The sequence below is a fragment of the Drosophila obscura genome, unplaced genomic scaffold, assembly GCF_018151105.1.
Source record: "Drosophila obscura isolate BZ-5 IFL unplaced genomic scaffold, ASM1815110v1 contig_200, whole genome shotgun sequence".
Classification (NCBI taxonomy): domain Eukaryota; kingdom Metazoa; phylum Arthropoda; class Insecta; order Diptera; family Drosophilidae; genus Drosophila; species Drosophila obscura.
In genome coordinates this window covers 2,772,071-2,798,858 of record NW_024542791.1, presented here as the reverse complement: position 1 = coordinate 2,798,858, position 26,788 = coordinate 2,772,071, and the positions used below count along the sequence as shown (strand labels likewise).

General features: G+C 42.8%; 2 protein-coding genes across 2 annotated transcripts; one reads left to right on the top strand and one right to left on the bottom strand.

Annotated features, from left to right (window-relative positions):
- The first annotated feature begins 2,257 nt into the window (after positions 1–2,257).
- On the top strand, positions 2,258–6,024 carry LOC111076889. The gene is made up of 5 exons (XM_041593837.1): positions 2,258–2,369; positions 2,436–2,982; positions 3,058–4,128; positions 4,190–5,438; positions 5,512–6,024. Exons 1-5 carry the CDS (start codon positions 2,294–2,296, stop codon positions 5,758–5,760), a joined length of 3,192 nt encoding a protein of 1,063 aa, XP_041449771.1. The 5' UTR covers positions 2,258–2,293; the 3' UTR covers positions 5,761–6,024.
- LOC121404419 (conserved oligomeric Golgi complex subunit 8-like) lies at positions 5,787–6,795 on the bottom strand. Its single transcript, XM_041593836.1, has 3 exons — positions 6,542–6,795; positions 5,884–6,214; positions 5,787–5,803 (listed from the first exon to the last, which is right to left on the bottom strand). The coding sequence occupies exons 1-3, from the start codon at positions 6,575–6,577 to the stop codon at positions 5,787–5,789; spliced, it is 384 nt and encodes a 127-aa protein (XP_041449770.1). The 5' UTR covers positions 6,578–6,795.
- Between the last annotated feature and the right edge of the window lie 19,993 nt (positions 6,796–26,788).

Here is a 26,788-nt window from a genome sequence, read left to right as displayed (position 1 = left end):
TACTTTTTCTCCACTTTTTTTTTTTTAATTTTAACTTTATTTTACTAAAAAATATTAACAATATTATGTATTCTATTTGCTTAAATTTTAAACAACTATTTCTATTTAAAAGTCCTAGTTTCGTCATTGTTATCCCTCGGTTTGTTTGTAGATGCAGAGCCAAATGCAATGGCCAACTTGTTGTGAGGCATTTTGGCACATGAAAAAGAGCTGGAAGCCCAAAGCGGGTAGCTCCATTGGCGATAGATCCTGCAGAGTCTCGGAGAATTTATTTAACACTGTCAACATTTCTCCGTTGCTGAGCTCTAAAGCCCAAAAAAAAATGGAAATTTGAGTAATTTTTAAGCATTTTATGGTCGCAACTTACTCGAACATGTCAGCAATGGGGGTGAGGATTGAAGATGGCCTCATACCTCTATACTCGGTTCCATCCGAGGCAACCCCATTGAGTATAAAACGTGGAGTTGCCGAAATCAGAGAAAGCGAATCTGGCAACAAATCCTTCCAACCAACACCTTGGCGTCTCCCTGTCGCATGCCATCCAAACAGTGATCGATAATCGCGGCCCGTTCATCAGCAGAGAGAGAGAAGGTGTGCAGGTCCCGGGTCAATCGTGTGATCAAATCGAACGATTGTTTATAGTTTAATTCTACACTACGCAAAACGTTTCTGCGTAGACTCTTCTGCCTCAGTGTCGCAAGCCAGTAGAAATTCCAGGAATTTATGCCTTCACTTCGGGATATCGTGGCATTCAGAATGTCTGTTAACTGTTCGAACAACAAACAATATTAATTTGTGTGGACACACACAAAAGTTTTATATGCATGCAAGAGAGAGATATCGGTACGAAGTAGCTGATTGCTTCGCTTTGGCTTTGGCTTTGACGGTTAGATGCCCCAGCGTCGCTTTTTGATCGATCGTTCGGCTCGTAAGTAAAAATATTATTGCACTCTCGCGGACACCCTGTCCCTTGCCACGGTCCCTAGTGGGTCAAAAACACAACCAGGTCTGCGCCTCACACCGCGAGTCTGGTTGCTGGGAAATTTTGTGATTTTACAAAACGATTGACTGGAAAAACCACTGAAGTATGCACCTCAAAAAGTAAATGAAGGTTTGTGCAGATTTCAATGGGAACGTGGGGATTTACACGGCTAAGGAACCATCACCGATTTCATAGGAAATCATAGGATTGTTAGCAATCCAGCTACGCTAGCTGTTGCTTATGAGCGTTTTTCCCCCAGTAACGCGCTCTCGAGCGCTATGACTCACCACGCTTACGCTTACGCTCCCGCTCTCGCTACCGACAGCCACCGGCAGTGGCTGAGCGCAACCCCCCCCGGTCACTGAATGCTCCTCTACGCCGATCTCCCTGTAATATACCGAATATAACCCTTATTTGACGAACTTGGACTTGCCCTGTCTTTTCTTGGGAAGTGATTGTTGGATTGAGACGCCTCTTCGCTCAAACAATGTTCATATATAGTCCATATATAGTGCTGACTGAGTACCCGATATAAAAGCGGATGCTTGGCTCGGCTCCGCTTTCAGTTCCGCTTACAAGTCCGAACGCGAGTAGTACAAAAAGTTTTTATGCGCCCAGCGTGCTAGAAAGACGTGTAGATTTTCCGTATATTTTAAAGTGCAACTATAAGGTATTTTTTTCATTAATATAGCCTGCACTTGATGCCATATTAACTACAAAATTTTAATTTTTAATAATAACATTACAAATTATGTTAAAAGAAAACTTATATAAAACGTGCATATGTATGTGTGAGTGACTCACTAGACAAGCAAAAGCTTTCCAGCGAAACAATAAAGTTAATTAAAAACATTAAATATCGATAACCAACTAAATAAAAAAAACATTTCGCAATTGTAACAAATCAAACACTGTGAGAAAATTAAAATGAGTCAAGTGAGCATTTTCAATTTGCCACCTGAGATCATCTTTAAAATATTTAAGTACGTAAAAGAGAACTGCGAGAGAGAGAATCCTTATGAGCGCGACGAAATCAAGTATGGAGATTTCATTAGTTTGGCCACTTGCAGCGTGTGGTTCGGCCATATTGCTGTTGAATGGGATAAGGGTCTATATAACAGGCTTATAATGTTAAAGTTTAGCAATGACCCCATTCACTCCATCGATCTTGGACATGTGCATACCTTCTTAAAGAATATGTCAGCAAAGTACAGGGAAAACTACTGGAGGCAGCACAGCCAGGCCATCAGGAAATCACCATATATAGATGTCGATTTGTTTTGCGCTCCCGAATCATTCCACAGTGATCACATGGAAGCATTTCACACCGTGATAGCTCAACTCCAAAACAAGCCAAATCTGAAAGAGTTACGCATTGATGTGCGGGGTGAGAGCATTATATGCCTAGGTCTAGGGGCATACATATTTAACATGGAACATTTGTTTATTTCAGGCTACACCCTAGAGGGTCTGGGAGCACTTAGAAGCCTCGAGGAACTTACATTGAATGTGCGGATGGATATTGATGATTTGATTGAAATCTGCCGCCTGAACAAAAACTTGCGAGTTTTGAAATACATGAATAATGAAACGGGAGGAAAGAGGCTGGCCGAGATCGCCCCACATTGCAGACAGTTGGAAGAACTCACCTTCAAAATGAGAACCGACTGCGATGCAAGCGAATACAGGCCTTTGGCTAAGATTCCCAGACTGAAATACTTACAAATCGCAGGCGTCCACGAGAAGGGCACTCTTCAGCCCCTGCTGGAGGCATTGGCCTGCAAAGACCTCTACACATTGTCCATAGTCGATGCAACATTGGACCACAATGAAACGCAGGAAATGGCCCAGATCGATACATTAATGCGAGTGGAGTGTGGATTTGACGATCCCCAGAGCATTGGGCTCTTGTCCCAACTGACCCAACTCTACAACTTGAAGATACTGTCCAAACACGACTTTGGCGCGATATCGGAGCCAGTTCGGAAGATTTTAGTGGAGTCAGACGGGAAAACGAATATTGAGCTGGTCAATTTGATAATAAATTACTCATTAGGGCTTGCGCTTTATTTCAGCGAAGAGAATGCGGATGCCTCGGACTACAGTCCACTTTTTACGCTGCCAGGTTTGGCTGGCCAGGATAGCACTTTGAGAATTCAAAAATCGCCCCAAGTTGCTTTACTTAAGTCGATTCTCAATGGATTCAGAAACGCACCTACAATGCCGAAATTGTGGTTGGAAAATATCACGGCAGAGGAATTCGCAGCTGTATCTGAAATCGTATCCCTGAAGAGGTTGACGTGTGGATTTGCCGAAACACAAAACGCTGAGCTCCTATCGGAGCTACCGGAGCTCGAAGAATTGACTATTACATCTGAGCCATTATCTCCAGGATCCCTCCAGGGCCTCCTGGCTGCTCTGGCCTCGAAGGAGCCGCAGACACTACAAAAGTTGTGTTTGGAAAAGATCTATACCGTGGAGGCAACGGAACTGGCCCGCCTGAGATCTTTGCGAGCTTTGGAATGTCAGTTCGCTGATCCTCTGGACATTCAGCTTCTGTCTGAACTAATCGAACTCGAAGAGCTGAAGCTGATTGGCGATGAAAAGTTAGACAATATGTTGCCTGGTGTCCTTGCAGTTACAAAGTCCTGCAAGAAGTTGGCTAGAATTGAGATAGACTGTTCTTCATACCTGTCCCCTCGTGCCAACTTGGAATTGGGTGAGATCCTCGTCGAAATTTTGAAGGACTGTCAAGATAAAATTGATTTACGGATCCACTTCGATATTGTGACATATGCGATATTCTTCAATCGGGAAACAAATAAATTGTACCTTGACATGGATTTTTTTGGACACGAAAGTCTCGCGATAGAATCCTTAGCCCGCCTTGAATCTGTAACCCATATGGATCTAGTAAATCGTAGTGGTGGCTCCCTGAGAGAACTCTTTGCCGCCCTTGCAATGAAAAATAATTCCAATCTACAGAGTCTGAACATACCAGACCAACTTCTCAAGTTTGATGACACGGTGGAATTGGCCAAGATTCCTTCGTTGACAAAATTTAGAGTCAGGATATCTGAAGCAAGTTTTCAGCATTTACTCCATTTAAGCAATTTCGTAGTAGAATATCCGGGAGCCGATGCCAGGTTTGTAATCTCAATTCTATGGCAAAAATTTTAATTGTTTTTCTATCCATTTATCCCCTAGAGAAATAACGTTCGATCAGTCCACTGGGAAATTGTCTGTTTCTCTATTACATTTCTCAATGAAGGACATAAATCCCCTAGCTAGCCTGCAGAATTTGCGACACGTTACTTTTTCTAATGTGCGCATACGTGGATCCATGCTTAATTTCTTGGGCCAGCTGGCCGCGTGTCAAGGCGAGACTCTGCAGGAACTGAGAGTGGACAGGCGTTATGAAATGAGCAATGAAGAGCTGAGGGAAGTGAGTCGAATGAAGTCTCTCCGAACCCTCGTCTGCAGTGTATCCCATGCTAAGAACATAGAAATAGAACAGCTGGCTCAACTTCCCCAGCTAGCAGTGCTGGATGTTGGTTCCCACCGAGCGGGCTCCCTGAAGAACCTTCTTGGGATTCTTGCCGCCAGCAAGGGCCCCACACTGGTACATCTGGCTGTAAGGGGCGCAAGTCTCACCCCCCAAGAGGTGACCGAAGTGTCAGCTATAGGTTCCTTGAAGGGACTCGAGTGCGCGTTCTGCAGCACAGAGGGTCTCGAAGTATTGTCACAGCGAAACTGCATCGAGCATCTGGGCATAACAACTAGGGAAGGTGAAGCCTCTCTGGTAGATCTGCTCTCTGCTTTTGCATCTTCTGGCGAATCAAATATCCAGAAATTAACTATCGATGGTCTGGCAGTCGGTCAGGAATCAATTACCGTATTAAACCTTCTTCTTCGAAATCCGAAACTGAAGTCGTTGAAGCTCCTAATCAAAGATACCCAGGGCATTGAGGGTTTGGCCGAGTCTATGCACCTCGAAGATCTGACAATATCCTGTTTCCCCAAAAGGGGTTCTCTAGCAGGTCTCTTCCGCGCTTTTTCACTGAACGACTCAACCAAATTAAATAACTTGGTTATAGAGCGCACTTTTATCGACCTTGAGGAGACTCGCCAGCTCGCGCAGGTTGGTTCAATCACAAGACTAAAGTGTGGCTTCAGAGACGGAGAAAGCTTCTCCCTCTTGGCTAAAATGACTAATCTTGAGAATCTGGAAGTCACTTCGAATAATAGTTATGGAGATATTTGTGACGGTCTCCTTGACATATTTCAAGAATGTCGAAAGCTTAAGAGTATTTTTGTGGGAAAAGCATTGTACTCCATCGAACAAATCTTCCTAAAAAAAGCACTGGACATTCTGAAATCAGTGAGAGATCCCTCAACTCAAGGTCCATTGGAGATACGGGTTTCGTCGTCTTCATATGATTATGTAGATGGCCTGGTAAGCGAAACGTATATCCCGCAGGATAGGATAGGCATACACAAAGTCTCAATTTATGTTTTCGTACTTTCAGACCTCTAGGATGACTGCCTTTAACAAAACTTATTTGATTGTCACCAACAACTGGAAAGATTCCAAGGACGAGCCTGAGAGCGATGAAGAGAGAGATAAAGAGAGCGCTGAAGAGAGTGAGAAAGAGAGCGAGGAAGAGAGCGAGGAAGGGAGCGAGGAAGAGAGCGATGAAGACGCGTATCCACTGTGCATAGGACAAAATTTCGGGCAGTGCAGTCGGCACACGTACCCCGTAAATTCAATTCAATAGAGCGATGAAGACAGCGATGAAGAGATCTACAAAGAGAGCGAATCTGAGAGCGATTAAGGGAGGACTTATCATCAATATTCAATGCACATAACAAATAAATGCAGGCTTGCGGAGCCGATACACTCGGGAATAGGCAGAGCCGCAGCTCGTTGCAGAGGGCGGCCAGTGGGTAGAAGTCCAGAAGAGTCTCTGGTGGCGCAAAGGCGGGATCCACCTGCTTGCGGGAGTGCAGCGTCACCTTGTTGATCAGCGTGAACCTCTCCAACTCCTGCTCAATGCTGGCCTCGAATTTGCGCTGCACCACGCCCATAAAGATGGGCGCCATGAGGGCCCGAAAGTCGGCACCGACGCGGCTGAAGGAGAGCCCGAAGTATATGCACTGTCCCAAGACCGTCTCAATAGATCCAACGTCGCGTTGCAGATCCTTTTCGAGGGTCTCCAAGAACGCATTGATCTGAGAAGAGCGAGACATTAAAATCAACAGGAGGGCGTACATTTTTTTATTTTTATATATTGTATTTAGTTCCCACCCCCACCCCCACCCACTCTGGCCATTCCTCATTTATGTTGCGGCAGATCAGCTCAGATCGCTACATCAGCCCTTCAAAACAAAACAAAAAACCGAAATTCAGTTCAAGCGGCCAACAATTGTAGAGCCCACACACAAGCACAGTATATGTGAATACATGGCACACACACATTTACGTAACCTGGAAACGAAACTCAAAACGCTTTCGGAAAATAAGAATTGATATTTTGTCGTGCCTGTGTACACACATACATTTGCAATTCTCTGCTTGCTTTCGCATCTCGTCATGAATCGAACATGTCGAAAAAATGTGGAACGTCCCAGGTCCACCAGCCGAAGACCTGGGGACCTGGGACAGAAAACTCAGCTGCGACACGGTCGGTGTGTGAACTGGCACATCTATATACTGTATGGTTAGTGGTACTAGGCTTTAACGAAACACTAAAACTTGACCGACTTGCTAAAAGCCACGGTAAATCTGTGTGACTTTATCGATAAAATATACCCGTCTGACCCTCAGCAATATACCGAAATATACCTTATTGCAAATGGCTGCCAATGCGTCAGTATTTAAATTTTGTTTCAGCCAACTTCACGTTGTAGAGTTGCATACAACGTGAAGTTGGACGAGGACGAGGTGTAGCGATGTAGCGGCGGAAAATGCTCGTGGTAATGCCCGGGAGCAGAGGCAGGACCTCATAAATGGGGTCGAGCCCATCCTCGCCGACATTCCCGAGGGGTAACAGAAGGTGCAGCAGCCAAAAATTGCTATTACCCCTGGGAATTTTGGGGATGCACTTTATTTTAATAAGCGCCAGACACGAGCTTAGAATCTGTGGCTTTGGTATATATTTATTATTATTGTTGAAGTATTGAACTATCCATACACATAATTAAGTGCTCAGATATCTTCAACTAATCTAGTGTGGATCATTTTTTGTTTGATTCAAAAAACTGCCGCGGAAGAAAGAGAAATTCACTTAGACTTGTGCATTGTTCTCATAAAAAAATACATTTGTCTGCAATGTGGCTTTTGTGCAGATAAAAAGAAACGGCACGTGTCCCTGCAAAGCCAGCCAAAAATTCGCATTTTGGATGGCAACCCGACGGGAATAATTGATTTAGTCCAAACTCAAAATGCCAAGCGAAGATTAGTTGCAATCCAATAACAAAGTGCAAATGCACTGAGTACTTTGGCTAGCTCAACCGTGTCATTGGGAAAGAGTAAGGTGGCTCCGCAGCAGCAAGAGTGTGCATTCGGTTCTTGGTAATACTAACGTCAATTTTATCTGAAAGATTTAAACAGCATTGACACAAAGTATCAGTGTATTGAAATGTCAATGGACTTTGATGGCAGCCCAGCTACGCGCACCCGTGCAAAAAGCCGTGGACGCAGCTGCAGCTTGGCTCCAGCCACCAAATCCCGGACAACCTGTCGTTCCAGACCCGCGCACTTCGCTGCTTACTAAATGCATTTTTTTGATTAATTTCTAATTTTGTGGAACCTATTTATAGAAAAGTAAAAACTTTTGTGTAGAAACAATGCCACATACTCTGGCTGTCATTTAAAATGCAATTTGGTGCACGCGTTTCGGAGAAATAAAATAAAATATGCGTTCAAACACACAGTAACTAAAATATTCAAATACATAGTACATTCAAATAGCAAAAGCGACCTAGCTAATATCAACTAATGCTCGAGATAGAAAGGTCAAAAATTGTGATCGCAAGTGCAGGGTGCGCAACCAGCCTTGGAGTCACCGTCTGCTCAACTGTCCCCAGAACTCCGAAAACTGTTCATATCCAAAATAGAAGAACCCAAATACATCAATATTGAAGATTTCGCCATCACTATTCTAGAAGACTAAACACGAACAAGACCATGACAACGTCACATTAATACAAGGCTTTGAAAAAGTACAGAAAGTACAAAGAAAAATCAATGAGACGCACACGAGGAAGTCTTTAAAGTGACTCAAATACGTGTCAGTGGAAAAAGCATGTGGAAGATGTAGATGTCTTCAAATAGCTATGAAAAGCCTTAAAAATATTAAAATATCAGCAATGGCTGAAAGAATTTCCATGATAGCAACTGTCTGATCTACCAGCTTTTGTTTTTGAGGATAAGAAAAGATCGCTGATGAGGAAAAGTGATTTCTTCCGAATGATTGACATTTATATATAGCTCCTATATTCCAAACAGCTTTGCCACATGCTATTTACAGCAAAGAGCCGAGAGCACAAACACATCAATCAGAGTTAGATGTTAACTGTTCAAAATTTTATTTCAAATGACGCTTCGTTTCAGCTGCGCTCCCCTTTTTATAAGTAATCGGCAACGCCACCATTTGCAAAAATGCGCAGTAGTGCTGCCATTTTAGCTTATTTCACGCTAGGTTTTTTTTTTTTAATTTTAAAAAGTGGATTAGTTTAAAAAATTTGCAAGTATCAGTTTAGCTTTTTTGTTTTAATAAAATCATTTTTTTTTTTTGATTTTATTGTTGTGTAAAAAGTATGGTATATATTTTTTGTGCAGGAAAATTTGTTCTAAGACTTCATGTGCTGTGCGGTAGGGCTGTTATCGTGTGGATGTGAGAAATACCTAAAATAAGTTATGAGCAACTTTTTCGAGATGATTGAATGGTTGTAACAGCTACGAATTACCGTCAAAATCTTTGAATTTTTTTCAAAAAGTAGAAATTTGATAAAAAAAATCCATAAAACTTTATATTTTTTGAGTTTAATTAGTCTAGCTTAATTTTGAGCTTCTTTATTCTGTTTTTTTCAATCTAGCTTATTGACTCTCTGATTCTGGCAGCACTGGTCGCCGCGTGTGTGCTTGCACGGTGCTGCTCGCCCCGGAAAAAACAGCTAGTTACGGGCGAAATCTCGCTAAGCCATCTCAAACGGACTTAAAAACGAGAAACGATGCGCCTAAGAAAAAACTCAGTGGGCAAAAACTTCCTGAGCGATATCGCTAATGAGAGCTACGGGAAACTCAAGCGTGTAAAACTATTGTTTTGAGCTCCAAAACGATCAAAATAAATCAGTTGTCGCTTAGTAAAATTTAATTTTCGATAGTTCGAAAACGGATCGTTTGGGGACCTTTTATGATATCTTTTGCGAATCAATTTTAATGTCATTAAAGAGCCGAAAGAAGAAAGAAATTTTTTACGGCAAAAACTGTTTTCTAGGCTCTGTACGGAAGGCAGTACTCAACAAAAAAAAGGTCGGTATATACTGGAAAAGTATCCGAAGTATTTGCTTGTTTTTTTGGTATGTTTAAACCCACCTCGAAAATTATATCAATTTGATATATTTTGCCAGCAAACACGAAGCAAACATTGCAATATGATAACAAAAAACCAAATAAAATATTTAAATAATGAAGACAATTAGAACGCAGTATTATATGAATAACAAGGTCGGCACGGGAGGCGTCGCCACCTGCTGCTGCTGATAGTCAGACACATTACCTTGCCAATAAAATATTGGGGAGCCCAGGATATGCTTGGGGACGAGCGACGCCAGCCGAAGAAGTGCATTTTATTAACTTTAATTAAAACCAAGCAGCTGTCTGAGCAGTGTAACCGTACGGAATGCAGTGCAAACCTCTGGTCACACAGAATAATATATATGGAAGAATATATGACATTTGTTTGCTGGCAAACAGTTTTTGGATCTGAGTACTAGGCTGAAATGTCTACATCTTCTCCGCAAATGTCGCGCATTGCACAGGGCAGTGTGTGCGAGCGAGAAAGAGATTGAGTGTCGTGGTCTCTTGCTGTAGGAGGTGTACGAAGCAATTTCTTTATTCTGGCTATAATAATGTTCCGATCTGATTCAGATTCGGCAATCTGGTACATATTGGTATTCTCTACGATACTGCGTTTTTAGTTTTATCGTATCTCTAAAATTGTGGCTGCCACAGATTTTGATCCTTTGTGGGGGTGGGGCGAAATATACTTGTAGTAGATTGATATCACATGAGTCTGGAAACATTTTTTAATTGCTTTAGCTCTTATAGTCCCTGAGATCTAGAGTGCCTAGATGATCGCCATCAAGACGGACGGACAGACCGACATGGCTATATCGACTCGGCTATTGATGCTGATCAAGAATATATATACTTAATGGGGTCGGCAACGATTCCTTCTCTGCGTTACAACATCAACTTTTACCACAAATACAAAATACCACATTTTTTTATGTTAGTGTTGACATAGCGACGAACCGATCTGAAAATCTAAGAAATCAGAGCGTTGAAAAATAAGAAATACTACAAGAATTATTTGTTGCTTATATCCTAATATGATTAAACGATAGTCACCGACTAGCCCACCCCTAGCAATAAATGTCATCCCCAAAATGTGGTAACGCACACACACAAGGCAGCCATTTGCAAAACGAAGCCGATTCAGCGGCTATAAAAAGGGAAGCACCTCACAACCGATGCCTCATTTGTCCTCGACCATTTGAACACTGAACATTGAATTCTGTGTATCTTATTTGCTCCATTGCCAACATTTACATTTTATTCTCCTTGATGGTGGTCACGGCAAAACCTCTGCATCCAAGTAATTGGCAGAATATTATAAATATGTATAAAAATATCACATATTAAGTTTGGGCGTTGGATGGTTGACTGGATTCAACTGCACAGGCTACGGCGGATATATGGAAATAATAAAATAATTCAGTACGTCCTTTTTCTCGTCCTCCTCCTCGCTTTCCTCATCGTTTTCCTTGCCTTGCGTTCCGTCTCATTGCCACCGACTTGCCCTACTTCCGCATATTGGACGGAGAGAATATTACTAAGTCTAATATTTTGGAAAATCATCGTTGTTTTCTACTGCAGTTTGACGAGTCAAAAAATATTTAGTAGCAAATGACTTAATTGATTATTATTTTTAAGGATTGTATGTAAATATCTTATACCTTTTCGGACCCTATGATTATCTTGTTGATTATCCCTATTGGATAATCAACATCCCAATTGTGCTTTAGTCAAAATATGGTCATATGGATATGGTCAAAATCACCAATCCTCGCACCTCGTCAATTGCTCGAGCCGGCCCTGCCCCCTTCAACTTCAACTTCGAATTTTCTTTGAAAATGTTCCTTTCCTCATCAGTGCAGTTGGCGCAATTTGTCGGGTACTCTTCGCAGGCCTGTGGGCACCCTTATCTTAAGTCATGTCTCAAATAATCTTTAATCTGTGGCTTTTAATTCTAAGATTTTTGATTTCTTAATTATAATTAATTACACTAATCAACACGATTTTTCCTCAAGGAACAAAACGAACTTTTTCTTAAAGATTTGGGGCTTAGAAATGGTTTGATGATATTTTTTTTTTTCTATGGCAGAACTTTTTTTTGAAGTATTTTTGAAAACTGGTATTTTTTTTAAAGCTTTTTTCAGAGGTAGCGCTTGTTTTTTTCACATAGCTCTAGTATCTTACGTCTGGTTGTAAAGAACTTTGCTATTTTGAAAAGATAATTTAAACAGCTAGAAGTTAAGCCCAAACACTTTGTGATTACAGCTTACCGTCTGGGAAATATAAAGCATTGAAATGCAAAAATGATGACTTCGAAAAGGTATTTTTTGTTCATTTTTTCCATATTTTAGGTTTGGTTAACGAATTTTAGCTCCAAAGTCTCTCCATAGATTTTAATGAGCGATACCTGGAACGACGCCAAATTAATGCACCTATACACAAAAAAATAGAGGACACAAGATATAATTTTTTTTCGACTTTTCCTGAGTTTTTAAAGTCAAAATTTCGTAAAAAACCATATCTATCAGAAAAAGTCGGTTTAGATCCTTGAGGAAAAAAAAAGTTCGATTTTGTCGAGTAGTGTTATCAATCCACCAGGCCAATAAAAACAGATTTCCAAATACTTTTGTACCGCTATTATTTTCTATATTTTTCCCAACACGGATTGTACTTTAATACCACAATACCACAACAAAATTGTTGAGCACCCAAAATATCGAATCAATGGGTTATCTTCCCTTCAGAAATGTCTTCACATCTAGATGGATATTTTTTGTTCCTATCTAAAAAAAAAATCGAATGATCAACGTTTTTTAAGCATTGTTCCAGAGATACTTTCTTCTGAGTGCCAAAAGTGTTTTATTTAAGTTAAAATGTTTCAAAATGGAGTTTCAGCTTCCTAGAGAATATTGTAAAAACACAATAAATCTCTTTTCAACCACCAAAGTTGGTTTGTTCATAGTTGGGACAGAAACTTAACTAGCAGTCTACGTAATTAAAGTATTTGTGAGATTGTAAGGCTCTTAACGTTAGCATGCAGGCGATTAGCAATATTGTTAAAATAATAGCTAGAAAGCACAAATAATCTTTGTGATAAAATCCTTGATATATGTATACGTTTGCTCCAAATGTTGACAAACCCAATTCCAATATCCCCCATGAGCCTCGATTTCTATTTCAGCAGAATCCCCCAAAGAAGTTATCTCTTTGCCAGCCGAACGTCGAATGAATGGGCTCCCCAAAAATGCATTTGCAGTGTTTTTTGCGCTGCAACGCGCTGCTCTTTCTCTCTCTTTTAGGCCGTCTTTCTCTCACACACACACACACACACACAGAAAGCGCATCAGAAAAAAGGCAAGACAAGACGAGAATGATAAAGCAAAACGAGAGCAAAGACCCCGCCAAAGGCAAAGGCATACAAACACAAAAACAAAACACGTCAACAGGGGAGTGGAGCCACAGATAATACTCGTACTGGGTTGGGGAGAGGGCGGATTGAAAGGGGAGCAGCCGCGCAAGTATAGCGCACACATACACAGTACAGACACACGCACACGGCGAGTACACACAAAGTAAGAGAGGAGAGTGGTTGTGGATGAATGAGAGGGGGGAATATCGCGCAATGAGCGTGTACCGTACTGAGAGCCCCCCACAAAGTCCGACGACAGCGAACAGCGTAATGTAAAATCGTTGCTCTACAGAAAACTGAGAGCCTGATGACATTCAGTACATTTTGTTACTTTTGTGCACGCAGCCGGCGGACCCCAGAGTGTTCCGAGTTGGCCGCCAGCTGGAGGAGGAGCCGTAGCCGTACACCAGGAGGAGAACCTACGGCACCACTGGCGGGAATGGAGACCGCAGCCCCCAATGGAGAGGGATTACATGTAATGGCAATGAACACTGAAAATGGTCCCTAACCATAATCCTGTTCCCCATCTCCGAGAGAAATCCTACATCCATCTCAATCCAGGTTGGAAGAGCTGTAAAAACCACGTCCACGTCCACACCATTTTTGTCGTAACGGGTCCCCTAGGGGCCATCCGCACTCGCATGGTGCATGGTTGTGTTACATTGGGAAAAGGAGCCCAGATTTCGTAGCGACGCGATGCACTTTTTTGCAAAAAACAAAAAAAATACAGCAAATGCAAAAATGTCTGTGTGTGTGTGTGTGTGTGAGAGCGAGCGAGAATGGGGCGGAGCAGGTGCGCGCCTTGCTTCGCGTGGAGGAGATTTGCAGTCAAAGGCCTTTCCCCCATACACAAATCTCGATACAAGTTAATATATGTCCAAGTGTCAGGTTTGCATGCGTGTGTGTGTGTGTGTGAGAGACGAGCAAACGTCATTGCTCTCCGTTTGCTGTACGCCGCTGTGTCTGCCTTCGTCTCTTGGGGTGTTTTGGTGTGTGGGGGCTGCTGGGAGCTGATGCTGCTGCAGCAGCGCTGCGACTGAGATGCACTTGCATTGCCTCTTTTGCTCTTTGCATGGCTTCGACTTTTTTCAAATCATCGCTCTCTTGCTCCCTCTCTCACTCAGCTGCAGTTACACATGCAAGCAGCGCAGCGGTGTGTGTTTGCCTGCGAGTGTGAGGGAGAATGCACCTGCACAGTGGGCTCATATCGGTGGATGGTTGAGTGAAAATTGGTTGGGTAAAGTTGTACAACATTTTTAGGAAGCTTTGCTCAGTTTAATGTGTAATTTAAAGATCGACTAAAAGTATATTTTCCGCATAAGATATAGTCTAGGAATTGAATTTGTGCAATTATTTAATACACCATAATATTAAATATATTTCGAACTTTATTTTTAGTCAAATTAACTGTTTTGGTTGTAGTAAATTTGTTTTTAAAATGTACTATTATTTTGGACATCTTCCAAATGATTTGAGCCCACTGTACCCAGCAAAAGTTCAATTGCATTGCTCTTTTGCTCTTTCTTTCGTACCGCTTATGTCTGGCTCGCTTGCTCTCATTGAACAAAAACGTTCAAAGCAGGAGAACACACACAGAAAGAGAGACAGCAAACAGACTCACACACATGCATACAGGTACATAGAACTGGGGCAATCGACTACTGCATTTGGAGGGGAAGTAGAAAAGAGTAACCGATGTGGAGGTGACGTGAAATGACTGTTCCCTCTCGCAGTCAGTCTCTATCGCTCTATCTCGCTCACACCCGGGCCGTGTGTGCATTTTTATTGTTACACAAGTCGTCGTCGGATCCGGGGAATCCGCTTCTGCATCGGTGCTGCGTCTCTGTTACAAAATATTGACGAAGAAAAATCATACAACGTTTTTTTCAAACTTTTTTTTCAACCATTTTTCATTGGTACGCGTGCAACGTAGGTTGGGGTAGAAGTATCCCCAAAGCAGCGTCCGCTAGGAGCATTTGGCCACCATTTGCAGGGAGGGGAGTCTTCTATGGAGCCGATAGACACACATTCGTGTGGTTTTCATTTTGGGGAAAAACTGAGGCCAGGATTTTTCCTAGTCATAGCCAAACGGCGGGGCAATAGATGCAACCAGTTGCAGTTGCATGTGCCCCCAATAGGTGCATTGGTTGCATTGGATTGGTCTGGCGCTGCTGCTGCTGCTGCTGCTGTCGCTTCGTTGGTTCGTTCATGGATCGTTGGTCTATGCCGTCTGGGCTCTGTCTAACAGAAAACTCAAAGAGTTTTTCCAAGCAGACGACGCGTCGGACTCTAGGCTCGACTAGGCCTCGGTCTGGGGCTGCGCTTCGGCAGATGCAGGGCGACAGCGGGTGGAGCGGGTGTCGGGTGCATCGTGCATGGGGAGATGCACTTTTCAAACAGTTTTCCATCAGCAGCCGCTCTCTGGCTGCACTGGGCTGGAGGGGGCGGCAATAGGAGCCGGCTCGAGACTCACACTCACACCCATAGACCAAAGAGAGCTATGGAGAGGGAGCGAGAGCGCGAGGGCTAGCTCTGGAGAGGGAGATAGAGATAACTGCAGCTACGTGCATTTTACGAGCAGAGGAAGAAATTGCACACTGTACGTAGACGCGATGACGTTGTCGTAATTGCAACATACTCGTAGTGCAGCCACAGTGCATGGGGCGGAGGGCAGTGCAATGTCGTTCTGCTCTATGAGTTCTCAGTGCATCTTTTAGTGCACTTGGCAACCAGGTAGGAAGTAGAAGTTAACAGGTCAGCTATGGAGTACTGGTACTAATGGATTATCAAGGTACAGAGTGCATAGTAGGTAAAGGTAGAGAACAGTGGTAAATATTTCATATAATAATTGGACAGCTTAACAGAATGATGTAATGCACTAAAGAAATATAACCATTTATCAGTGATTACTTTTATTATGCTTGAAGAATATGACACTGTACATATGTATATTTCTAAATGGAACTAACTCAAGGGCTTTCTAATGAATATTGCATTTGCAATTAATCGTTTATTTTTTTTTAAGCCACTTGTTACGGTAATGCAAATCAAGAACAAGACTGACGGACTCATTATTTATGATTATTATCATCATTCAAAGGAGTGCCCAAAAAAGAGTAATATAAAAAGGCAGTTTGGTCTGTTGATTCAAAGAGCTTTAGAATAAGAGTGCCTGCTAGTAGATTATTCCATATAATTATTCTCTCTTTGACATGCACTTACGTAGTGATCTCTGTACTCAATTAACATACATACAGATTAATATATGTATCTAGATCAATTGATCTTCTCCTTCATGTGGGAGAACTCTCATCAAACGCTTGAGCTGATCTACCCTATACCAAAGAGCGTCTCTTTTGTCTTTGCTCTTTTCGTCCGATCCTCAAACTGAGAGCGAGATACAGAACAGCGCGAAGAGGCATAACAAAGAGGATTGGTGTGAGTGAGTGAGAGTGCAATGCACCGACCGAGTACATTGGCCCCACTCAGTCAGACACACAGATACGAAACACACACATGCTATCTCTGGCGCACAAACACACACACACACACACACACACACACAGTGAACAAGTTGTGCGACCTTCTGTTGTCTGTCCTCTCCTCTCCATATATAGCCATCTCTTTCGCTTCGTTGCGCCGTTTGCCGTTACGTCTTACGGTATCCATCGTCTGGTCTCTGTTCGCCTGTTCCCTTAACATCGAATGACGCAAACTCCACCAAGAACGTACATTTCTCAAACGCGCCACGAAACGCCACACCGCACACACCAGACAGAAGAGAAGACACGGCACATTCAACAGATTGTTGCCAGGCGGCAGGCCCATACACACTACACCGTCCCCACAGTGTGGATCCGCGCAGTGCGGCGGTTGCCGCCGCTGGGGGGGCTTTTTAACAGCGGTGGGCATAGAAAATCATTAGAAGCAACCCAAGAGCTACCAAGTTTTCATAGAAATGGCAAAAATCTGGCCGCAACTTTGCCAGGAACACTGGGGAATCGTCGCTTGGAGTTGGGTGCCAGAAGCTGGAAATGGGCGGTGGAGCTGCAGCTGGAGCTCGGTGACTGGAGGTGGAGATGGTGCTGGAGTTGGGGATGGTGACTGAAGCTTGGAAAGCGGTTTGAGTAGGGCTTGGAAGTGGTGTCTGGAGTGCGCTCTACAGCTGTGGACTTGGGCGACTGGCGTTCAGGTTTCAGTCTACATACTAACATCGAATGGCTGGCGTTGGCTGTAAAATTAACATAACAAAAAGATAGATAGATAGATAGATGGATGGGGGGGCATTTCCCATTTTCGAATTATAATTTTCAACGTTTTCTTTTTTATTTTTTATGGCGTGGCATTACTTTTGCCGAGCTTAACATTTCTTAGAGCCTGTTCGTTTATGTTTAAAACACACAAACGAAGCGATGCCCACAAGAGATGGCCCCCAGGTGGTGTCCGACTCCCCCTCCCCACGAAGATGGGGCCCCAATTCGTATGCCAGGGGAAGACTATTTTGCGTATGGGGCACCGCCTTCTAAAATTATAATTTATTATTATTATATTTCGTTTGCTTAATTACACCAGGAAAACAGAAGTCGTGCACCACCTCAAAAAATGGTAACCGTACAATCGAATCCCCAATGCCGAAAATCAGGGGAAGAACTGGGCCAGAACGGAACGGAACCACACGCCTAGACATGCATACAATCCGCAACGCGAACAACAGGCCACCATCCTCAAAGAGACCGTGGTTCCGTTCCGTTCAGTTCAGTTTAGTTCCGTTGATGCGAGAGCCGATGTGGATTTTTGTCTTGTTGGGCAAAAAATCGAAAAAGATGGCTACTAGCAAAGCGGGCTAACAGAAAGCATAGCATAGTGAATGTTGCGGATTGTATTCGTATTCGTATTCGCAGAGTGTTCCCCAACGCCAATCGGTTGGGGAACGTACGAGTAATGTAATCGTGAGTATTCTTCGTATTCGGTTGTTGGGGGGGGGGAGCAGAGCCTAGCAGAGCAGAGACTGAGCCAGAGAGAGATGGCGTTATTTAAGGGGCACGCACACCACCATTACACGAGACCTTCTCAAGGCTGTTACGGCCTACGACTGGGAGGCTCCACTTGCGGGGAGACTACCTTTGGGACAGCTCCACTTTTTAGTCGCAGTTGAGGCGCGCGCACACACGCCGACATGGGGAAGTCTTGACTATCGTAGCAGGCGATCAGAAGGCGGCAGCACACGGGCCACGTGGCGCTCTCTCTCTCGCTCTGGAAGGTGGGGCAATGGTGGGTTGCTTTTTTTGTTTGTTGTGCGAGTAGGCGTTTGGGAGGGGGTGGTAGGCAGTGTAGTCAGGGGAAAATGCGATTACCCGACACTCCACTCGGCATTGCACGAGTACTCGTGTCTGCCTCGCGTATCAGTAAAATGAGTTCCGTTCCGTGCCCCTCCACTGTCTGTCTTTACGCCTTTTTTGTGTGTCCGCTCGACTGTTGTGTTACGTCGACATTATGAACGTTGTGGTGATTTTTTGTTAGCCCACCTAGAAGGGCAATGCATGTGGCATACTGGGGAAGGTTTTTGTGATTACTTGGGGAAGGTACGAAGGAAGCTAGAACTCTGAATGCGCATGGCATACATTTAGAAGTATGTACGCATATTGTACCCCTATTTGAAAAGGCTTGAATAAATCTGAAAGTGCTTTTTGTTGATTGTATAAGAGTTTGGTGGGCTAGGAAATTTACTTATAGAGGAAAAGAAGGTTCATAATTGATTTATCCAAAATTTAATGCAATATATTCTTAAAAAATTATAAAAAGAAAGCCCTTTGCACTAAAAATTCTGTATAATTAAACTGCTACGCTTCAACTGTATTTTTTAATTTAATACCGATTCCAATTACTTTTAAAAATATTTAAATCGATTCAAGACAAGGATAGAAAATTGTGGAACGCCAAATTTTCAAGAAATCTGCCATCATTACATAAGGAAATTAATGAAAGGAAGCATCTAATATGGATGGAATACAAACGAAATATTAAAATAATTGGAAATAACAAGTATACGCGTTGCATGTTTAAGGGACATCATGAGCTGTGCCCTTTGTAAGGACTTATAAAATCCTTAGATAACTGAAAGTGACTTTAGATTTCCCCCCATATCCTGTATAACCCATTTCTCGCATTTCCCCCTTTTACATTTCCAAAAAAACCCCCTTTAGACAACGTCACTGTCCTTTCCACCCTACCAAAAATAATGGCATGCCCGACCCACATATCAAATGAATTCTCCAACTTGGAGCCAAAGTTGACACAACCCACCTGGCCAACAGAACCCACCACCTGAAACAGAACGACAATATTGCCCAAAAAACCACTGAAATTTGTGTACCCCTTTGTTTGGGGCTGTGCCGCGGCATCTGAATGTTTGCTGGGGGGTGCGCCAAAAGGATACTTTCATTTCATGCCAAACGAGAGAGTGCAAACAATTTTTAGTGAAATTTTCGAATAGGCGAACAGCAAATTCGTAGGGCTGTAGCCCAGGTTTTGGTTCTGTTCGGGTTCTGTTCCGTTCTGGTGCTGCTTCTGCTTCTGCTTCTGCCGACGACACTTTGATGATGATGATACTCATATGTATATTCGCATGTGCGCTGCGGCGGGGTGCTCAGAGCCCGCCCCATTTACTTTTTTTGTTTTGTTTTGTTCTCATGCGCAGGCCGGGCCGAACAGAACGGTTCTAAATGATGACGGGAGCACTGGCGCAGGAGAGCAGTTACACAAACAACAGCCACTTAGAAAGATAAAACAAACCCCAACCACACCGTGGGAGTAAGAGGGAGAGGGAAAGACAAAGAGCGAGCGAGTTCACGGAAAGCGCACACGCAAAAAGGGGGGAAAAGGGCCCACATACGCTATGTTTGCTCACTCGCACACACGACATTGACTTTGAAACACATTTGACAGGCGCAAAAGCTCATGATCACGACGGAAGCAGCATGGCTAGCGGTGAGGACCAAATCTTTTGATACCCTTGCAGCGGAACAGGCGACCAAAGCTGTGCCCTTCAATAAAGGATATTTGCTTTCCCATCCATTGTTATATTTGTATGTCTCGCACATGCAGCAAGCAGCATCTACCATAAAGGACGGATCGACGATTCGGATACGCAGCAAAATAAACAGTATGGTCAAAATCATCATCCCCTCTGTGAGGGCATAAGCATAGCAAACCTCAACCAACAACATGTTGAATGAGCAAACATTTGAGTTCTCATACTCATACTCGACTCCTCTCTCAATAATTAGCATTTTAAGCTAAAAGCCTACAATATTGCTGGCTCGCTCTCACGCGCAAGGCAACAACAGCAAAAGCAAAGGCATCTAATTCTCCAGAAAAAATTGAGGTAAATGAACTGCTCGTGTGTGTGTGTGTGTGTGTGAGTGAGCATGAGCGTATTTTCATTGTCAAGGTGTCACTCGTCTGCTCTCGCTCGCTCACTGTTGCTCTCTCAGTCACTCGCAATGCCACTCAGAGGTCGCGTTTAAGAGTGAAGCAGCCTGCTGTCCGTTTCTGCGTCACTGTTACCGTTAAAACTTAAACTTAAAACAGTTCAAACATTTTTTACAACATTAATCGAAAACAAAATCATCAGCCAAGTGGAGAGCCAACCCGAACCTATTCACCGTTCTTGAATCACTCACAATTCCGAACCCACTCCGAGTGCGAGTGCGAGTCCGATTCCGATTCCGAGTGTTGTACTTCAAATTCAAAACGATTTGCAGTGGCAATCCAAGTCACAGTAGTGTAGTACTCCCCAGTCCAGTCCAGTCCCCAAAAGCCCCACTGTACTCAGATGTCTAGGGCTGGCGGACTGCTTGCTCTCAAACGAGTACGAGTATGACACAGAGGCGAGTGAGTGAATACTGTGAATGCCTTATATTCGTAGCGGTTTTGTGAATTTTGTAACAGGTTCGCAGCACTCAAATGTAGGGGGCGTGCACATGTTGGCCCCTGGTTGGGTGTGCTTTTTGGTCAAGCAGTGCGGCCGAGCGAGAGAGATGAATATACGACATGTTTGCTCAGTGTTCGATGGTTCGTCCCGCTCTCTGCTGTTCTCTCTGCGCGCCTGATAACTGTTTTAGTTAAAGAGCAATCCATTTTGTTTTGCGAAAAGGAAAAGGAGTAGCGCCAATGTTCTGGCCCCCATTTCTGTTATTGCTGTCTCGCACCTCTGCTACTATTGCCGTCTCGCCGATTCGTCATGGGGCAAAGCTGCGAGACAGAAACGGACGTGACGCAAAGCTGAGCGAAAAAGGTAGCAGATGCTGTGGGTGCTCTTTTGTTGGAGCGTCGAGTCGTCCCTCCCGAAAAGGGTAGTACGACTATGAGGGTTTATATTTAATCAATAATTAAGTTGAATTTCTTAAGTTTCAGTGCAGCAACAAAGCTTGTCTGCCTTTGCAACGATTAATTGTTATTGAGGTCTTAAGCTTTAAGCGCATTGAGATTGAGTGACACAAAAGCTAAGTGAGCATTTTGTCTACGCTATCTACAATAAACACAATTTAGCATATTTACAAAGCTCACTAAACATAACATTTTCAATTAAAATGAAATTAATATAGAATTTTTTTTTTATTTCAATCTTGTTTAGAGATTTTCCTTCACAAGTTCCACTGACTTTAGGGCTCTCTAGGTCTGCTGCCGTAAAGAACTTTTGTTTTGAAAATAAGCTTATCTCTCAGGCCGAGATTTAGGCTTCCAGTCAGTTTGTAGACGGGAGGGCACCACCCCGCATTTTGGCTTTCTGATAATGCTTTTTTTGTGCTTTGCGGATTGAAAGTTTTAACAGCGCTTTTCATGTATGTGGGATTTCTGCTTTTGTCCCGCTTTTCATCTGCTTTTAACTAGCCTCGTGATCATTTTGTCTTTTTACCGCATCTTCTTCCGTCTCCTAAATCAGCGCTTCAGATTTCGGGACTTTTTCGTTGATTTTCCTGCTGCTGCTGCTGGGGCTGTTGTTGGTAGCCACCAGCAACGCCACCAGTCTGCAGACGAGTCCAGAGCTTGCTCAGATCCTTCTTTATCTTTCCCAGTTCACCCAACTGTGAGGGATGCTTTAGACAGCCATGGATAGCGGATGCGGCCTTTGTACATAAGTATGTTAGTGTGTGTCTATTGGACGGATGTGAGAATTCAGGTGCTTTTTGATTTCTATTTCTAATTAGAAATATAATGGGGCTCTAAACCAAAGATATGTATGTATGTTTTGCGGAGCCAATTCTAATTACTTTTTTTTAAGGAAGACCGAGGAAAATATTCAAAGTATTGTATCTTTCTTTTCTGATATTTTTATATACCAAGATGCTGCATGAGCGACCAAAAAGCTGTTCTATGCCGAGGCTTACCGGTGCGCCCCATGGACAGAGGGAGGGCCCAGCTTGTTAAATTATAAAGTGAAAAAGGGTTCAATACATTATTGTACATTTAATTTTCATATCATATGTATCTCTGATCATATCTCCTAAACTAAAATTATCTTGAAACTTAGATTCGCTAAAGCTCTGGAAATTTATTTTATACAAAGCGTTCATAAAATATTTTTTAATTTTGCCACCTCTTTTCGGCGAGTCCCCATTGTAAATATGTATGTACACACAATAAAAACAAATAACAACTTTAAAACCAAACTTGACCTATTCAGGACCGGATCAACCCACAACCGGCCCTGTGCAACCCGCAAAAATGGCATCAAAAAGTTAAATGTTATAGCCGAGGTGAGCCCGTAGGCAACTGAATATCCGGCCCTAGACCTATTCCCTTAGTCAGACGAAGCCGAAACGGTAAATAATGATTTTCTATCGCAAACGGACTAAAAAGTTTGTACAAACTGGTCATGAAGGGGGACATATATGTCGCTCGATTTTTGTTCCCTAAATGCTTTTATCCGAGTCCGTTTACGAACATTTAGCGAGGATGGCAACAAAAAAATAACGGAAAAAGCAGCTAGATACGGGCGAACATTGCGACATTGCGACTAACCGAACTGAAAATCTAAGAAATCAGAGCGTTGAAAAATAAGAAATACTACAAGAATTATTTGTTGCTTATAGTATTATATCCTAATATGATTAAACGATAGACACCGACTAGCCCACCCCTAGCAATAAGTGTCATCACCAAAATGTGGTAACGCACACACACAAGGCAGCCATTTGCAAAACGAAGCCGATTCAGCGGCTATAAAAGGAAGCACCTCACAACCGATGCCTCATTTGTCCTCGACCATTTGAACACTGAACATTGAATTCTGTGTATCTTATTTGCTCCATTGCCAACATTTACATTATATTCTCCTTGATGGTGGTCACGGCAAAACCCTCCACTATGCTTCTGCATCCAAGTAGTTGGCAAAATATTATATATATTAAAATATTACATATTGAGGTTGAGCGTTGGATGGTTCACTGGATCCAGCTGCACAGGCCACGGCGGATATATTAAAATAATAAAATAATTCAGTACGTCCTTTTCCTCGTCCTCGTCCTCGCTTTCCTCTTTCTCCTTTTCCTTGTCCTTACGTTCCGTCTCTCTAAACCTACTTTCGATAGTTTTAGGGAGTGGTCCAAGTTGTTGTCCCAATAGTATTTGACAACAACTTGGACAATCTCTCCCCTCTCGTCGTTTTTTAAACGTGTACCGTGAGGTTTATCGAGAAATCCAGCATTACTTCCATGGATGGAGGTGTTGTCGGGCGTGGTGGGAGCTCCAATTGAGTGCTACTCTCGGCGGCTCCACTCGACTCTGCCGTGGTGTAGGATAATATGTAGGATAAAAGGAAATAATAAAATAATTCAGTATGTCTCTATTTTAGTCTGCGATTTCCTCATTTTCCTCGTCTTCCTCATCGTTCTCGTCGTCTTCTTCACCATTATCCTCGATAAATGGAAATAATAAAATAATTCAGTATGTCTATATTTTAGTCTGCGCTTTCCTCTTTGTCCTCGTCCTCGTTATCCTCATCGTTCTCCTCGTCTTCGTCTTCCTGTTCCTTATCCTCGATAAATGGAAATAATAAAATAATTCAGTATGTCTCTATTTTAGTCTGCGCTTTCCTCTTTGTCCTCGTCCTCGTTATCCTCATCGTTCTCCTCGTCTTCGTCTTCCTGTTCCTTATCCTCGATAAATGGAAATAATAAAATAATTCAGTATGTCTCTATTTTAGTCTGCGCTTTCCTCTTTGTCCTCGTCCTCGTTATCCTCATCGTTCTCCTCGTCTTCCTCTTCCTTATCCTCGATAAATGGAAATAATAAAATAATTCAGTATGTCTATATTTTAGTCTGCGCTTTCCTCTTTGTCCTCGTCCTCGTTATCCTCATCGTTCTCCTCGTCTTCGTCTTCCTGTTCCTTATCCTCGATAAATGGAAATAATAAAATAATTCAGTATGTCTCTATTCAGTAATTTCCCCGCTTTGGCCCCCGAGGCCAGCCGTCAGAACTGTGAGTGGCCGACCTTTCTGCTCTTTTGATACATTTTTGACATTATCTACAAAACAAATCAAATATGATAAAATTATTTTAATTAGAGATTTTTTTTTTATTCATATAATTTAAAAAAACAGAATGCAATTCGGGTTTCTCGTTCAAAAACTCACTCGCATTTTAGTTCCTTTTTGTAGCCAACTTTGACAAAGTTTTCTATTTTGTACGTGTTGAATTGAACAGCAACCCGCCCGAAGCGTCACGCCAGTCAGCAAGGTCTTCTCCTGTGAAGAGCTCGATTAACTCTCTGTTCATTACTTTCGATAGTTTCAGGGAGAGGTCCAAGTTGTTGTCCCAATAGTATTTCACAACTACTTGAACAATCTCTCCCCTCTCTTTGTTTTGCAACCGTATACCGTGAGGTTTTTCCCAAAAAGCCAGAGGATCTCAGAATGCCTTCCATTTATGAAGGTGTTGTCGGGCGTGGTGGGAGCTCTCCCCCCCCCCTCCATCATCTTTTTGGATTTCTGATAAAAGTTTCAGTCCGCAAAGGAAAGCACAAAAAAGCATTAACAGCGCTTTTCAATGGATTTATAAGTGTGTGTGTTGCTTTTGTGTGGGATGGATGTGTGAAAATTAAGATGATTTTTAATACAGAGATTATACCACTTTGTGGTAGAAGCGCAGATTGCATTTTCGAATCACTTAAGTCTTCAGAGTCCTGTTCGCAAAGTATCTGCGTCTTTAGCGATCTTGGCTGATATCTTGCATGTAGTTTTACTCTTCTTCAAAAAGTGATCATTTTTTAACGGCTTACTAGCGCTTTCTAAAAATACATTTCCCTACGAATACATGTCATATGTTTGAAATATAACGCTTTCGGATTTAGTTCTTAGAGGCATTTCCTCAGAACTTTTACACACTCAGAGAGGCGACGGAACACAGAGAGCAAGACATGGTCAGACGATGCAGCTTGCAAAACAAGTTCAGAACTTGAATTATTTAGCTTGGAACTTTTCGAGAGCGAGGAGAGAGAGAGAAAGAACCCAGCCGCAGCCCTACCAACCGAACACTCGTGAATACACTTCCCCCCCCTTCAATCGTCCCCCTGCCGTCATAGGGAATGTATAATAATAAAAGCACTCGGAGGTGAACTTGACAGATTTAACTTTTTTCAAGTTTCGTTTCGGAATACCAAAAAGCAGCCGCATCGCAACTTTGGCAAGTTAATTTCTGATGGAAGCTACAGTTTTTGAAAGTTCTTGTGCTGGGCGCTGAAAATCGTCGAAGGCTTTAGCAGGGCGATATGTATTTGTTTTAAAACAGGTCGATGGTCGTCGCAAAGGGGGGAACAAAGCGACCGATCCGAGCGTAAGCGTTTTCTTTTTGTTTTGTTTTTTGGCGAGAGCTTAAACAGCTTTTTACCCAAAGAAATTATATTATTTGTTTGCTGCTACAGTACTTGGCGGCTGTCTGTCGGTCTAAAATTAAGTTCCATTTTTTGCTTGTGTAAATAAAAGAAATCGTCGAGTAGAAAACCATATTTTTCAACACCCAACACCACCCCCACACACACGACGAGAAATGGAGAAATACGAATCGAATCTAACGGAATCTTTGCCGCCTTTCGTTGTGTCTACAAATTTGATGAAGCCCGGCCGCTTGGAGCCCGACCGCCAAATTGCACAACATTCGGTGTAGAATTATTGTAATCCCCACTAGGAGCACATAAACGCCCAGCAAACGGATATCGCCAAATGTCTTCGGAGTGCTTTTTAGCCTCGCGTCGCCATCCGCCATGTGTGTGGGAGCGGGACAACGGCTGTGCGTAGCTTTTTGCCGCGCCCCAAAAGAGCGAACGAGCATACATATGTATGTATATGCCGTCCCGCTCTCGACCAGTGTTGCATTCACATGCGGCCGTAAAATCGAATAGTGCAGAAATGACGCAATCTGCGTGCCTTTTCCGCTGTGCGCCTGCTGAAAAATTCACAAAAAGCCAAAATAGCGCGGAACGTATAAATCGGGTACACTGGACGTTCCGCGGCATGGCAATTGTAAGGGAACTAAACAAAATACTAGCCGATTTAGCTCTTTTTTCTGTGTTAAAATTTTCGTATTTCCATACTTTTGAGTTTTGTTAGTTCTTTATGCCTTGACAGCCTGTACCTTATTGTTTTAAAGCGTTTAATGTTATTAAATGGTTAAATAAAGTGATTATATATTTTTCCGTTGGAATGTTCTTTGTTCTACGTCGCACTTTTTGAATTTTTAACGTTTGGCGGAGCCCGCGGTTATTCAAATTCTGGCAGTATATTTTCGCTGCAGCCTCTGACAACTCTTGAATGC

Coding starts and splice junctions, on each gene's coding strand:
- LOC111076889 (XM_041593837.1), top strand. CDS start 2,294: ATGGAAGCATTTCACACCGTGATAGCTCAACTCCAAAACAAGCCAAAT. Junction 2,983..3,057: donor GTTCGGAAGATTTTAGTGGA/GTCAGACGGGAA, acceptor GCTTTATTTCAG/CGAAGAGAATGCGGATGCCT. Junction 4,129..4,189: donor TATCCGGGAGCCGATGCCAG/GTTTGTAATCTC, acceptor TTTATCCCCTAG/AGAAATAACGTTCGATCAGT.
- LOC121404419 (XM_041593836.1), bottom strand. CDS start 6,577: ATGACGAGATGCGAAAGCAAGCAGAGAATTGCAAAT. Junction 6,215..6,541: donor GCAAGCAGAGAATTGCAAAT/GTATGTGTGTAC, acceptor CGCTCTTCTCAG/ATCAATGCGTTCTTGGAGAC.